This window comes from Gavia stellata, chromosome 15, assembly GCF_030936135.1.
Source record: "Gavia stellata isolate bGavSte3 chromosome 15, bGavSte3.hap2, whole genome shotgun sequence".
NCBI lineage: Eukaryota > Metazoa > Chordata > Aves > Gaviiformes > Gaviidae > Gavia > Gavia stellata.
In genome coordinates, this window is record NC_082608.1 from 13,401,534 (window position 1) to 13,417,948 (window position 16,415).

At 37.4% G+C, this 16,415-nt stretch overlaps 1 protein-coding gene across 1 annotated transcript; it reads left to right on the plus strand.

The window, feature by feature from the left end:
* Window positions 1-2,965: 2,965 nt before the first annotated feature.
* Window positions 2,966-14,568, plus strand: TK2 (thymidine kinase 2). The gene is made up of 7 exons (XM_009815808.2): window positions 2,966-3,052; window positions 4,303-4,392; window positions 5,889-5,962; window positions 11,090-11,178; window positions 11,492-11,571; window positions 12,791-12,871; window positions 13,302-14,568. Exons 2-7 carry the CDS (start codon window positions 4,309-4,311, stop codon window positions 13,398-13,400), a joined length of 507 nt encoding a protein of 168 aa, XP_009814110.2. The 5' UTR covers window positions 2,966-3,052; window positions 4,303-4,308; the 3' UTR covers window positions 13,401-14,568.
* The last annotated feature ends 1,847 nt before the right edge of the window (window positions 14,569-16,415 follow it).

Here is a 16,415-nt window from a genome sequence, read left to right on the forward strand (position 1 = left end):
TCCCTCGCTGGCGGTGTTGGGGTACCGAAACTGCCTTTTCTCGGTGTTTTGTTTTGTTAAGGGTCTTGCAATCCTAGCATTGCTTGCAGAAGTTTTATACAGTCAGTTTTGCGATATAAGGCGTCTAAATTGCTTGTCTTGGAGGCGTCCTAAAACCTTCGTCCTTGCCCAGCTTTGTCGCTAGGCCTGCAAAGTCAGCGGGTGGCCTTCCCAAAAGGCCTTCCCAAAAGGCACCCTGACTGGCCTTCCCAAAACCCTTTTTTCCCCCAGCGGTAACCAACTGAGGAGCAGTAAGCGTAACAAAAATCTGCTGAAAGAGTGTAGGCGCTCGCCATTTGACTCTTTGTAGTGTCAAGGACAACAGACAACTTAAGCTAAGACTGTGTCAGGGCATGCTGCAATGTGTCTGTTACGTGACCAAATGATTACCTAAAATCTTAAAGATGGGTAATTTGGCAAATATTTGTCTTAAGCAGTAGAGAACCTAAAAACTTCATGGAGGGGCTCACGTTAAGAGGCTCAGTATGACTGTGAATTATGAAGACCTCCTTCTTGGTTGTAACTCCTGTTTATTTCCGTTCTAGATAAACATCTGGCAAAAGAAGATGATAGAAAGACAGTTGTGAGTATTTGCATTTTGTTCAGAAAACTATGTAAAATGTGCAACCTCTTATTTCATTATAATCTGAGTGTACGTATATTGGCAGCTGTTGGACGTGGCTGTTTTACTGAGTGGTGTCCAGGTGGTGGGTCCGTTACTGGGTCTTACTCAGTATAAACCTACACTTACCAAGTTCAGTAAATTGCAATAAAGTCATGAGGGATTTGTGCAAACACATGGTATTGTGTAGGGACAAGTGTCAGTTTGGGGTCAGTGTCACGTGTGTGGGGTTGCAGTTGCCGTATACAACCCCGCCTGTGAAGGGTTTTTTTTTTTTTATATTTGAAATCTAATTACTTTAAGCTATAAATTATTTTAAGACAGCTGAAACAAAATTCTCTTAGTTTATTCTAATTGTGCAGGTTTCTGAAAACAAAAATTTAATGCATCTTAAGGTTTAAGCTATCTGTTTAATGGATACTGAAATTATTACTTTGGTTGGCATTTATTTTAAGTTGAAAGTGAAGTTGAAGTCTCTGAGGTGAGTTGAGGCAGGCGGTGTGGAGGAGCAGCAGCCCAGCAGGTGACCCTCTGAAACTCTCCGGGTCATGGGAAGGGGCCGGGCCGGGAAGCTGGAAGCACGGCAGGCAGCTGACTGCAGGGGTCCCGGAAAGCAAGGCTGCCCCTTGCCTGGTAAAGAGACAGTGGGTATATGTATGTCAGGGAGAGAAAAAGTGGTGGTCCGTGGGAGTCGCAAAGTCCAAACTGATCCCCAACGTCTTCCTATGAAATAATCTATTTACATTATAAGGGAATAGTATGCTTGATATGGAAAGAGTATATTTTTACATATGCTGTTTACTACTATGCAATAGCACGGTTTTTAAAGGTGATGCTGTTTTTCATCAGATATGTATCGAGGGGAACATTGCAAGTGGAAAAACAACATGCCTGGATTATTTTGCACAAACCACCAGCATTGAGGTACCGGATGTACATTTCTTTGTCTTTACTTACGGCATTAAGCAGTTGCTTGTCTTGACAAAATTGTCAGTTAACTTCGAAGTGTTGTCCTTTCTTAGGCTAATGAGAAAGGAGCAGCAGGTTATGAGCCAGTGCACTTATTGGTGCACATCTTTAGCCCCCTCTTCCCCACCTATTTATGGTCAAATGGTAGAAGAGAAATTTAGATAATATGTAATATAGTACTGGATGCTAAAATACCAGTAGAACCTGTGGATTAGAGTTTGTACCTCTGTAAAGTAACTGCAGCCCACATGGGTTGGGCATGTTTGGGCATGCTTGTTTGCTCTTCCATGTCACTTAAATCTTAGATGTATCTTGTAATAAGCAAAGTAAAGAAGTAATGTTGTAAAAATACTGATGTAATGTAACTGAGATCCCAGTAAATGGGTGGCTTTTTTAAAAAAAATGAAAAATCTGTTAGAATTGTTTCTGGGGATTTCTTAGACTGTTATTGTATTTGATTTCATATTGTTTTTAGGGGAGGGGCAGGCTTACTGTATTTTAAAGAAAATCAAGATCAAACCTCAGTGAGCAATTGCTTTTGTGTACATCAGATATTAATACTTTTCCCAGCAGACCTGGGAACACATTTGATAATAAGTCTTAGGATTCCTCATAGAAATGCTGGGTTGCCAGATGTTATGTGGTAATTTAACAGGAATGATTCTTACGGAGTAAATAACTATTAACCCAAAGGACAGCAAACTCAAATTTGTGCAACATTTTTTAAAAAGCTAGTTAACTTCCCAGGCTTATCAGATTCTCTTAGGCCTGGCTCTACAGTATCGTTGGAGTTTTAGACCCTGTTTGAACCAGATAAATCTCTTGTGATTTTACCTATTCAGGGTTGAAGCTTTTCTGGTTAATTTCATAAAAGTTTGAAATACATCTTGTTTGTTAGTTCACACAAATAAAATGAAAGGTAATATGATAGCAGTCTGATCCTCTCTTCCTTTGCTGACAAGTGTTACTCCCCGAGAAATTAATGAGGGAATGAGCGGGTCATTGAAATGCAATCAGTACTCAGCTAAGCCATTCTTTCCTTTACATCGTACTGATTTTGACTCAAAAAAGTGAAGTTATAGCCAGGCTTGTTAAGTGATCAATCCAGTGTTTTATTTTGGCGGTTTAAAAATGCTAAAAAGGTGTTGTATAATGATATTTCTCTATTTTTTAACAGTGTTCATTATTACCTTTTGTATTACAGGGTTCAGTGCCGTTTTTTGAAGAGGGATGAGCTTTCCAATACAAGTCCTGAATACTCTGACTTACTGAATGAGTATTCATTAAAACTAGTTGTAGACGTGTAGGGTTGAATTATGTATTTTGAATCTAAAATATGTTTAACATGGGGTAATTCTTTTTAACAAGGTCTTGACAGAACCGGTGACTAAGTGGAGGAATGTTCGTGGTCATAATATCCTGGTAAGTGGCAGAAATTAATTCTACAATTACAATTACTGTTCTTTTAGAAAGCCATGCATGAGGACTTCTTACCAGTCAGCAAAACTGTTACGAAGGGTGTGGTCATATACAGCAAAAAATGAAGCTCCCTGATGCAAAAGATCTTTTACCGCGATTAAGACATGCATATAATAGAAGCATTGCATATAAAACGTGGTTTCAGCAAAGACTGGGTCTTTTATTGGGTATGAGCTAAAGAAACTCACAGAAAGGTAAGCCCTGAGTGTGACAGTTGTTTCTAAATCTACTTACGCCTGTTTCAAAGAAGGGAAGAACATCTTTGCTATTAAATTACCTCAGAAAGTAGGCAGTGGATCTGATCGGTTAATATTGTTTGACTGCTGAAGATACAGAAAATTCAGTCCTGTGAGGTGTTGGGAGCCTCTGTTGTCTTTTGGGTAGTCATCGTTTCTTGGAACCAGTCCCTACAAGTATGTCCCTTTGTCGTAGCCGTGCTCGGAGAGAGCAGTCAGGGCTTTGATTACATCTGCAGATACACGTTTGCTGGGATGGTTGAAGTGGTTTCTGATGTCAGTCTTCCTTGCTTGTATGAACACCTCCATTGCAAAAATCTCATTGCTGGCTGAGATGGGTATCTATGCTCAAGCTCATGTGGAATTTGCTGTCAACACAGTGGTGTGGATACACCCCAAACCACATGTGCCCAAACATGTATTTGATGCAAATACTGCTAGCAATCAGAAAGAGTGGAAGATCCGAGAACTGCTTGGAGGATCCTTTGGGAAGAGCAGTTGTCTGTGTTAAAAGACACCTTTCCTGAGGCCTAGAACATACTGGAATCATATATGCATTTCTGGATGGACTGGGTATACTGAGAGTCTGTCAGTGCACAAAAATAGAGTAGCAGATAGGTTTGTTTAAATTACTAATCGTATTTGAACTGTCTCATATGAGCTATGCCTTGGTCCTGACTGTTCCGGGTGCAGAGTAACTAATTCCTGTTGACTTCAGTGAGCCTTCCAAGTGCCCCACTTAGTGTCTCTAAGGACCAGGACTGTAGTTCTTACATCTGCATTGTGGAGAGCAAATGATCACTTCGTTCTTGTCAAACCTTGGTGTCAGCTGTTTTAGTGCACTTCTTTTAGCAATTCTGTTGTAGTGCAAAAGCTTACAAAATACCCAACTTCATTTTTTTTGCTTTTTGACCTAACCAAAATGTCTGTCTGTCTTGCTTCCATCTCTAACCCCAGGGCTTAATGTACCAAGACGCATCAAGATGGGGGATAACATTACAGACTTACATACAGCTTACAATGTTGGAGCAGCATACCAGACCAATGGTAAATAAACATAGTTTTCTTTTAATTTAAAAAAGAGTTAGATGTGGTTATGAGTAATAAATGTTTTTCACCCTGTATCCAAAAGTTAAGATGCTGTTTGTGTTCCTTCTTTGTTCCTGCAGTGAGTATGAATTTTTACGGTGCAAAGACATTATTGATATCCACAACATGTGCTCCAGGGGCGAAACATCTGCCTCCTACTTGCTCAGAACTTTTACTTCCTCAAACTAATACTGCTTTTTTTGCACCACCCTTAAAAGCTAGACTTGCACAAATCTCTTCATCATCACATGTCAGTGACTTGTCTGTAATTGGTCCCTGTATAAATTTAGCTATTTGAAATCTTTGGCAAACATTAGGTAATCTTAAAGATGGTGTTAGTATTCATTCTAGTGCTCCGTGCTGTCTAGCACGAATTCAGACATTGCTTCTTGTGTTTATCCAAAATACTTCCACTAAAATTTTCTATTGCTTTTTTTCAGATGGTTTGCATCCTTTTTTTTCTTTTTCTGTATTGATCACACACTCTGCCTTTTTATCAAGATCTGTTCATTTCTCTTTCCTTCAAACACCTTTTGTTACATTCTGTGCTAAATCTTCCATTCCCTGATTAGAAGATCTGATCTTAGGTGGCAAGCGTATATCTTAGTGATTGTTCTTGCATTATATTTTCTGAGTTTGTGTCAGGGCAAACTTTCAAAAGTACCACATGTGATAGTGATACTGCACATATAATCATAAGCTTTTTGGGAGAGGTGTTTTTGTAAGATAATAGAAATCTCATTCTCTTGCAGAAAATGTTAATTCAAAAATTCCTGAGGATCGCCATGCATTTTAATCTGAGCTTTGCTGTCATTTGCCATTTGAGCCTTGCCGGAGCAATTGTTGCTTCCGCTGTCATCAACGTGCAGAATACCTGGTTGGGAAGAGCTCTGCCAGGGCTGCTTTGCTCTGCAGGGGCCAGAGAGTGTCAGAGAATCTCTCTTCTCCAAAATGAAGCACTGTTTGAAAATGTGCAAGACTGGCTAAGGCAGCAGTACTTTGTCAGTTGTAATTATTTCTTTAAAAAGTTCTGTTTTGTTGTAGTTTTTCTGATGTTAGGCCTGTGCTGTTGACACAGTAACACACCTGGAGGTGGCAGCAATTCAGGCAGCAGTAGTTCCTGTTGCTCTGCAAATCCTAAATGAATTGCTGCTTTTTTGGCCCTGTAGTTAACTTCAGCTGCTCAGCTGAATGCTTCTGCAGTTAACTTGCATATGAATAACAAATTAGTTATGTAGGTGTTTAATAATGTGGTGACCATAAGTAACATTAAGAATACTTATTTTTTGTGGTTCCCACCTTCCCAGTAAATTTTTTTATCACAAGATCTGGAAAAACTGAAAATGTTACGTATTTCACAATGTAAAGGACATGATGTGCAGTATGAGCTTGAAAAGAAACAAACATGCTGAAAAATGTAAACTAGTCAGTGACTGTCGAATTTTATTTTGTAGATTTCCCCCATAAGAATGATGGAGCGATCAATTCACAGTGCAAAATACATTTTTGTAGAAAATTTGTACCGAAGGTATGGTATATGGTTTTTTACTTTACTTTACTTTCTTGGCTTGATTAGATTAAAAAAAACAAAACGTAATCAACTGATGATTTCTTTGGTAATTTGCATCTAAGTGGTCTGTGAAATCTGTCAGTTCTTTGCTGGAGTGGCAGTGTGTTGTATGGCACGTAGTGCCCACTGGTAGAATAAAACCTGTAGGACATGGGCCAGATGAGAGCCTTTTTCAGAAGGACTCTTGTGTATTTAGAACATCTTACTATTTAGAACACCATTTATTGGAGTTATCTGCTCTCCAGCTGAATACAAAAGTCTTGCTTAAATCAAAGCAAACGCATACTGAACAGGTCAAAACCCATGAGGATATAAAGAGCAACACTGTAGGAGGGAGAGAACTAGATAGCGTTATCCAACCTAGCATCCAGGATTGGCATTTCTTGCAAGCAGGAACTCGAGTGATAAGTGTTCCAGCCCTCACGTGCTATTGCTCAGAATCAGGATTCATAGGATGAAAATAGCCTGAAAGCCTTGGTAGGCCAGTGAGGAAAGAAAGAACAACAGCCGTTTGTCTCTAAATGTCACTTTCTGAATCAGGTCCCCACCCCCAGGTGTGCTTGGCCCAGAGGTAGAGCAATTGGGCCTAACCCGGGTTATCTTGTTCTGGGAGATAAGATTGTGGCCCGAGATAGTGTAACTCATCCATCCCATACTAACTAAAGTCGTGCAGTAAGCAGCATTGATTTTTTTTTTGTTTTAATTTTATTTTAATGCTGACCTTTAATTGAGAAGTGTATGTAACAGATTGTTGTTTTAATGGATTTTTCAGTGGTCTTAAGGGACAAAATCAGTTTCTTGCGCCTGTCTGCAGGGAGAATAGCTGCATGCCACAAGATGGCATCCATGCTACATGAGTTCCAGTCTGTTACTGGAACTGCTTTGGAAGTGGAGAGACACACAGTAAGATGTGAGGAAAACAGAAAGAGACATTATTTATCCCAGTCTGTATGCAGTGGAAATGTATGGGAATGTCTTTCTCATTTTTAATGACTGACTTTTTTTTTTCATTGTCAACAAAGTGCTATTGACCCAAAGACTGAGAACATTGTTACTATGAGGCCAAGCCTGCTTTTGTTAGCTCTATGTTTTAATTTTGTAGTAACATTCTTAAGGGCAGATAAAATGTTTTATGGCTTCAGCAGTTGTTAATGTTGGACAGAAGGCATTTGCTTTGTTTTGTTACAGCAAGCTAGAAGCCAGCTGATGCTACCAATAGCAAACCAAAATATGATATAAGGGTGTGTAAAAGGATTATAAATAAAACAAGGAAAAACTAGGGCTACATGAAAATAGCAATTTTGAGTCACATTAAAAAAAAAAGTAGATCTGTCCTCCCTCATATCCTGTCTCCAGTAGTGGCCAGAAGTACTTGAAAAGAGTGTAAGAACAGGGTAAGCATTTATGACAATTTCTGAGTATATCCAGTAACTTACAGTTTAGGGACTTCCTTATTCAGCAGTGGCTTCTCTGTATTTAGTAACCCACAGGGAATTCCTTTTCCATCAACCTGTTCAGTTTCCCCCTAAGCTCATGTAAACCTTTAGTTTCCAGGATGTCCTATTGCAAGCAGTTCTATAGCTTTACTCCACGTTGTTTGATCACTGCCCTATCCTTATGTGTCATAGTTGTTCAAAGATCATCTGGACTTGTCTCAAAAACTAGTACTTAATTCTGTGTACAGGAAAGAAAACTGCGTATAAGAAAAGGCAGGATGACAATGGGAGTGTGGAAATAGTGTGGAACCACAACTAGAGTAGAAAGGAAGTCCTTTTCAGAGTTCTGAAAGCATGTGAAATCTCCCACTAGGAGAAGGTATTGTAACGTAGAGGCAGTACCTCTGTGACTTAAAACAAATACTGTAGAGCCCAGATTAGGGGGTAGGGAGAGTCATCTTAGTAACTGCAGGGTTGTTCATCTGCCTCAGTATTTAGCACAACTTCAGAGCAAATGATGAAGGAAAGAATAATTAAAGCTTTGGACAAAAATGTAAAGTCAGTGACCAACAACACATCCTGTTAGCTAATCCAGTAACTGTTTTGTAACGTTCCATCCCACCCCCCCCTCTGAACAAAGGCACTCTCACCAATCTGAAGTTACATATTTGTCAAGGAGGTTTGGGGAGACATCCATGAATGATTATTCATAACTAGAGAAGTCGGCGTTGTAATGTGATAGGAAGTCCCATTGAAGGGAGATGTTGAAAGGGGATGTATCAGGCTGGAAGGAGGTTACTCATGTTGGATCAGCCTTTGGATTGATGCTTTGGTACAAAGGGTGAGAGTATGCTAATAAATTCTATTATTCAGCTGAACTGCCGACAAATTTCAACTCTAAGATGAAAGATTGTAAGCTGAAAAGCAGAAAGATATATATTTTTATGTACTTAAAAATTTATCACAAAATGCTGCTAGTATTGTGTAGCCCAGAGAAAAGTAAATGTGACTCTTGGAAGTATTTTAACATTACTTTTTACAGTTCTAATTGCTCATTCATGATCTGTGAAGTAAAACTGAAACAGGTGTGAAGCTGAGATACTGGAATGGTCAAAAGAATGTAAAGCTTGTTTAAAGAGACAAAATCAGCTTGACATCTGTACAGAAAAGTTGGGAGAATACACTTGTCACCTATGGGCACACCGGGTCCAAACGCAAAAAATGGGACAGAGTTATTGAAGTTGGAAGACTATAATAACAAAAGAATAATTGGATACAAAAAGGCTGTGGATACATTAAGGGCTAAACATTAGAAGATGGTGTCTTAGCCACCAGAGGAACAAAGGGAAAATACAAATTTTATGTTTGATACTTCTATGGAGAAGGATAATAGTGCCCTGTGGGAGGGCAAAGGCTTTCCCATGCTGTGTTTTTTGTTCAGCTGCTGAATGAGAATTTTAAAAATCTTTCTGTAACTAAAGGGACTTTGCAAAGGAAAATGCCTTTGTATCCTCCAGAGGCTTTTTCTTTCCTTGCTACTATTTCCTAAAAGGAATCTCCTGTCTCTGTAGGGTAGTGGTCATAATTCTTGTGTAGGTTAGTCAACATGCAAAAATCAGGCAGAGAACACAGGAGAGGCTGCCCATTGTAGAAATTGAATTATTCCTGTCTGGTGGAAGGTCTGTAAACAAAACTGACCTGACATATCTTTAAATTTTCCTGAAAATATTACCAAAAAACCCTCAGGCTCAAGCTATTCCAACAAGTATCTTTAGCAAAGGGATTGTTAAACAGCTTTATGGAAGGCATTTCCCCATTAGAAGTATGTAAAAATGAAATAGAACTTTTTTATTCAAAATAAGACTCGGACTGAATGGGGCAAGCTTGCTGCAAAGAGCAGAGGTTATTTTCTGCTTTCTTTTTTTGTAAGAGAAGGTATTGCTTAGGGTCCTGGTCTTAAAGATGGAGAAGAATCCCTTGTTATCTCTAGCCTACACAAACTCTCTCCTTTAGGAGAATAATTAGTTTAAGCAAGGGATGAAGAGCTGTGAAATATCAGGAATACCAGCTCTTCTTTGATCCAATGTCACTCAGTATTTGTGTTTTGGCTTTGCAGGCTTTTTCCCAGAGAGCGAAATAGAGTAAGATTCACGACGATGATGGAAGGCTTAAATTGTGAGCAATTGCTGTGAGCTTCTCCGGCATGCACAGATATGCATGAGTGTCCAAGTTCTTACTGCGATTGCACGTCTGAGTCTAGCACTGAAAGACACGCTCATGTTAGGTGTAGAACTGTAGAAGAATTTTAAATGTGTGCACGTGAGTATGCGTGGTATGTTACAGGGTAAGCACTAGCAATTCCCATTTGAATTCTTAGTTATGATATAAATCTCATTCCATTTGCGTTTAACGTTACTTGGTAGGAGTCAAATGTTAGCAAACTTTGGAGATGAAAACACTCGTTAGTGCCTTTTACGGCACGTATACTGATTGATACGTTAGAAGAATAGCAGTGAATTGTGTTATCCCATTTCTTGGGTGCTTTGGGAGGCAAGATATTCAGCTGGATGGCAGATAAAGAAGGGAGGTGGTATGAATACTGGATTTGCTTTCTTGCATACTTAAGTGGAAATATCTTTCTGGATTATCTTTATTCAGTTTTGCCAGGGATCAAAGCATGTTGCCAGGAGAATGGTTGAGAAATCAGTGGAATCTTTTTCTTCAGCACTATTTAGAATGTTGCAACTGGTCTTAGTCATTCAGCTGGAGAGGACAGGGGCCTCTCAACCCCATCTCTTTTTTTCTATTTCTATTGCAGAGGCATTTAGGAAAGAGTGTGGAATATATGTTACTATCACCAGTTTTGAAGACAGAATAATGTAAAACTAGTAATATTTGACTGTTTAGGAATATGGTAATAAGTGAACACTCCAGTACTAATAAAAACATAATGTGATTCTTAATGTTATCTATAGACTTCCTTTTACATGAGTTGTTTGATATTTTATTACTCTTACTGAGGTAACTGTGGGACACTTGTCTCCAGTATTGTCTATGCTCTCTGAATACAAAGTTCAAATTAAGCATGTTGAATGTTTCAGTACTCTCTCCACAAATATTTCTTACAGTGGTAGTAAATTATATTTACATGGTGTCATTATTTTTTCACTGCTCTTTACTATGGTTTCTGTAATGAATTGTCAGTGTTGCTTAGTAAATCAAGCCTTTCTGGCAACATGCACTGCAGTAGTGCAGATATATTTGAAATGATCCTGATGTAAAGAACTTGAGCAATAAATACCATTGACACTAATTTGTTGTTATTGTATAAATGTCAATGTGGTAATGTTTTTCTTCTTAGTCACCAAGTAATTATTTCTTAACTGTAGTGGGAAAAATAATTAATGTCTGTAACTTAATAATGGAAACTTTGTATTAGTAAGTACTTTTTTTTTTAAAAAGAAAATATTCTGTCTTTCTATTGTATAAACAATGCTTTATGAGGCCTTGAATTTGGGTGGGCATAATATTGGTCTTGTTTTCATATGCTGAGTAAACTGGGAGTAATTGTAGTCAGGTGAAAAAAATATGAGTTTAGAATTGATCTGTGCATGCTGTTCAGCGAGTGATGACTTTTATGTTTATTCAGCGGAAAAATGCCGGAGGTGGATTATGTTGTCCTAACTGAATGGTTTGACTGGATCCAGAACAACACTGATGTTTCAGTGGATTTGATAGGTAAAATTTTGATGGGATCTGGAGGGGCATGTTTGTGGGTGGGTTTCCTTACTGGGGGAAAAAATAATTCTTGTTTCTTGGGCCGTAAACAACCACATTATTCAATATGATAGTGGTTGGAATGTGTAGCATCCGACAGCATGAATTTGTGGATGGTTCATGGATTGATAAACAGTAACACCAAAGGCGGGGGGGGGGTTCAGTGGTGGTACCCAAATCAGGATTCTTCCCTTCTGTAGTTTGTGAAGTAAGTTTCTTCTTTGCTTTTAAAGCTGATCTTTGAATATAACTGTTAAAATTTTTGTTATGACAGTTTATCTGCAGACTTCTCCTGAAGTTTGTTATGAGAGGTTAAAGAGAAGATGCAGAGAAGAGGAAAAAATCATTCCTCTGGTATGGAGTTCCTTCAATATATGTGGTTATAATGATCTTTAAAAACATAATGATTCCAATCGAAACACTAAAATCATATCCTGAGTGTATTTGCAAAATGGGGTGCAGCTGTTTCCACTGCAAACTAAGACTTCAGTATTTAATTTTGATTTATTAAAAAAAAAATCTCTCATGCACACTGACTTCCCAAGTGTTATGTTTTAGTAATCAGTGTACTATAGCTGACTGTTTACGTGGGGTATTAATCAACTATTAATCTTCTCTAATATCTAAAAAGGCAATCGCTTTTGTATCATTAAACGGCATACAAGCACCCAGTTGAAGCACAAATACCTGTGCATGCAGGTGCTGAAGATTTATGTGGGCAGTTTCTGTTGTTTGCTATTACGAGGATGTTTATGCATGAAAAGTGTCTCTGCTTGATTGGAAAGAAGCAACTTCTTGAAAATTATTAGCATGGGCATCTGCTTAAAAATAAACTGTAATAATTGAATGATCACTTTCTGTGTCATAGTTTACAGAATGGCCCTTCATTAAACAAGTTTTCTCCTAAAGAAAGCCTAACCAGACATACTGTATACTACAGAGGTATCTGTAGTGTTGGGTGGTTCATGTCAGTTGAAGATACGTGCAAGGAGCTAAATTTTGGGCAATGTGAAATTTTGCCTTGGTGAATAAATCCTTGCTATAATGGATTTGAAGAGACATTGTGTTACTTCACAGCTCTACTGAGGGGTGGGGGGGAGCTATTATGAATGAAAAATGTTGAGTGGTCTCCACTAAAAAAATCTAATAGTTGATGACGGGCAGAAGTGCTTTTAGAGGAAATTGAGTCAGAGTTAGGAGAAAGTGAACTGGGAATTTTAGGAAAATGTATTGACACAGAAAGTGCCTTCAATACATATTCTTTGCAGTCTTGCCCTTTTTGTCCTTACCTCTCTTTGTTGTATTTTTCTCTGTAAAATCTCAAGCCACATTATACCTATGGGAAAGAAACATGGTTCTTGATCTTAAAAGGAGCTGAGAGCCCTGTGCTCCTGTAAGCTGTGTCTTTGAGGTTCTTCGTGGAGTAAAACCTTATACCAGGAATTAATTTTTCTGATGCTTTTTATTTTTGTTAGCTTTTATATGTAGTTCTTAGGTACTTACCAGATGTATAAAAATTGCAATGTGTGTTTCATCCCTGGGCATATGTGTTATTTAAATGCCTCTTTTCTAGGAATATTTAGAAGCTATTCATCAGCTCTATGAAGAGTGGCTCATTAAACATACACTGTTTGAAGTTTCCTGCCCAGTGCTTGTGAGTATTATTTTAGTTATAACAAATTAAGCATGTGGAGGATTGTACTTTTCAAATATTAAGAGTGTTATTTAGTGGTAAAAGTAAATAAATCTGCTTTTCTAGTAACGTTTGGAGAAGGCAAAACCTCAGAAAAATGTTTATAGCTATCCATAGTGGATAGCATAAAAGTATGGTCTTCCATCTCTTTGGTGGAATTTCATGGTCTGTTCACTGTGATTGTTTGCAGGATCAGACATGTAGCTTTTCAATGAATGCCAAATTCTGAACAGAAAGCTAATTGGACAGATCTCTAGGAGTGTGTCGGTTTTGGACAGATCTCTAGGAGTGTATCGGTTTGGCTTCAGGGGTAGTCCTGTTCTATTTTGCTCAAAAGCAACCATGTGTTATGGTGTCAGTTATTTCTAATGTTCCTGTTATTCTTTTCAAGGTTATTGGAGCTGACCATGACATGCAGAAAATGATAGAAAAGTATGAAGAAAACCGGGACCAAATACTAAATCCATATAATATGCATCATCATTTATAGAAGTTTGCGGTTGTTGTATTTTAAAAAACATGTTTATGAAGTCTGATTTGGGGGGAATTCTGAGTACTTTTAGTATTTCTAAATAGAAAGGTTTTGGCTTTTGAATAATGCATTGTAGAATGTTGTGGACTTACTGCTATGAAATGGTCAAATACAAGTCATAAACAGAATATAAGCCAATTCCCTTTCATGTTTTTAGGTTCTCCATCAACTTTACTGTGTCAATTCTATTCAGCTAAAATACAGCTATTTCTCCCATTTCACACTTCACTGCTGCCTCCTATAAGTAACCTAACTTCCTTCTTTTTTATCCGCCCAAAGACAACCCTATTGTAATTTGAAAGAAGTAGTTCCATACAAGAGGTGGGATGTCATTTTTTATTATTAGAGGAAGCAAACGAAGTGCATAAAATTAAAGTAGCTTTGTTAACTAGGTCTTATCAGGTTGAAATAGGGGATCTTACTCTAATCATACCTACACTAGTGCAATTTCATTGAATTCAGTAAGTTTCTTTTGCTTTACATGAAATCACAATATAGCTGTAGTTCTGAAGATAACTATGCACTTGTATAGTCCCACTGAATTCAGTGGCAGAAAAAGAGTGACAGTTTTTCATAAGTGATTGCAGAATGGTTCTAAGGCTTTTTTTAAACTAGGTTTTTAAAAGGGCTTATTTCTCTCTAATGTTCATGAAATCACTGGCCCTGCTATGGCTGAGTTGAGGACTAGTGAAAATACAGGGTGCCCAGAACTGTATTTGTTGTTCCTTTCAAATGGTTATAAAGAACCTGAATTAATTGATTTCTTAACTATTTTGGATTCTTCAATCATACCTTTTTTTATAAAGAAAAATACAGATGGTTCTTTGGGTTTATATCTTGATCAGTTTATTGTGACTTACAAGTACTTGGAGAGTAGAGAAAAATAGTGGGAGTTTCATTCTTGCACTTGTCAGCCAAGTGTTGAGTTGCCCTTAATTTCTGCTTTACCCTCTGAGTGTTGTCTTCAAGGTAATCCTTCTAATGCAGCAGTTCTGTTTTCACATTACTTTTTCTGTGCAAATTGAGGGGAATGATTCCTGAAGTACAGTATATATTTTTTTTTCCATAGTAGTTTTGGTTGGTTTAATTGGAGCAAGCAAGGTTAACAGTGCTTTAAAATACGCTTATATTAATGTAGTTGAGCATCTGTCATAGCTTTGTAGTGAATGCTCCTAAAAGTGGCTAATGTCCAAGACTTCAGTTAGTACTTTGATCACTTATTACAGACATTTGTCTGTAACTTGTTGGAGGATATAAATTTTCAGTTACTTGGTTTTTCCATGTTCCACCTGATTTTGAACAGTATCTGATGATTTTACTTTTGGAGATCACTTCCCTGCTTTTATTTTGTAATTTTGTGGTAGCTGGTTTTGTGGTATGCCTTAAAGTCATTGTATTGAAATGACCACACTGTTTTCCAAGTCAGGAAATGCAGTTAATTTCTTGTGATTTCCATCTGGTGGGATTTTTTTTTTCCAAATCAGTACAACTTAATAACACTTAGTGCACTGAGAGAGCATTTCCTAGTGAAGTACTAAATTAGTATACTAAGGCTTGTGAACCCAGTATTGCCATTCTGTTATTCTTTTGTAAATCTTTAGAATTCTAGCTTAAAAATAAGACCTTGTGTGTTAAGTAATTATCTTACTTACTGAAGCTTATTTGTAGGGGGATAGTAGTCATTCTTGAAACCTTCTGTTAAACTTCCGAAATTTTTCTTCTGTAAGAGACCAAAAGAACTATTTCTTGGGAAATAGTTTTATAAATTTGAAGTTCAGTCATCTGCAGTTTGTTCTTAAATCTCATTTTATTATGGGTTATAGAAGCCAAGGATGTATATTTGGCACACAGTCCAGAAAATACCACTTAATTGTTTTGTACAGAGAATCTTACAGTACAAAGAATCTGTTATCTTTCAGCTTTTGAAAGAAATTTCTGCTTTTTCACTAGATCCCCCCTTTATTATATCAAAACAGTTGTTTGGATGGAGGTTATTGATATTCATAACAGAATATTAAAAAATCATTTATATAACTTATTTATTAAAAATTACAGATGCGATGGCTACAGAGTATGTTTTTGTTATGTTTTTGATACCAATTTTCATGTATAGCTTTTCATATACAGGAAGGTTGGGGTATTTAAACTGGAAACAAAACCAAACAGGTTGCTTGTTATGTGTCATAAATGTGAAATGTTTGCAGTCTGCTATAGATGTGTAGATAAAAATACTGCAGTAATCATAAATAGTTGTTTTTAAACCTGGAATTTATTTGCTTTTTTTCCTTGAAATCTCTCAGTTGATGTGGGATGGGGAAAAAAGGGCAATCAGCATTAGTTTTATACATATTTTGTTTCTTTTGACTGTCTAAGAAGCAGTGATTGGGTAGCAAGTTGTGAAATACGATAGCAAGTACTCGTTTCTGTAGGCGATTGAACTTCAGTACCAGTGGAATGGGTAACATAAACAAGCTGCCACTTCTCTTGGCTTTTAAGATTTGGTCTGGAAGTTGGATGTAGCCTGTACTCGTAGACTGAACCATACATAACTGTTTTTGCATACATTTTGGAGTATATTGTAGGAATACATGAGATGAGTAAAAACTGTGGGTTTTAATTACTTTTGTCACAATGAGTTCCACATCTAAACTGCACTATGTGTGAAAAGTGATTGTCTCCTGTATTGCCTTTTCTTTATTACATACTTAGTCTGAATAGATGATGTCTTCTCCAGACTTTGGTATATACTTTGTCCTGGTAAAGATGTATTAGCAAATCAGTAACATCTGGGAGCAGCATATAAATTGATTTGAAGTAAGATAGAGAGACTGGCAAAAATTAAAACATCTAATAGTTGCATTCTCTTAGTCTGGCCTTTTGTGTACTTTCTTCTAGCTTGGGAAGCATGTTTAGGAGATGTTCTTTGTTTGATTAAACATTTCAGAAGTTGCTGTCCAAAACTGTAGGTCTTGA

Bases quoted from the DNA above. Each gene is read 5' to 3' on its own strand.
- TK2 (XM_009815808.2), top strand. From the start codon at position 4,309: ATGTACCAAGACGCATCAAGATGGGGGATAACATTACAGACTTACATA. The intron at 4,393-5,888 runs GTAAATAAACAT...TTTATTTTGTAG, and splicing joins AGCAGCATACCAGACCAATG to ATTTCCCCCATAAGAATGAT. The intron at 11,572-12,790 runs GTATGGAGTTCC...CCTCTTTTCTAG, and splicing joins AGGAAAAAATCATTCCTCTG to GAATATTTAGAAGCTATTCA.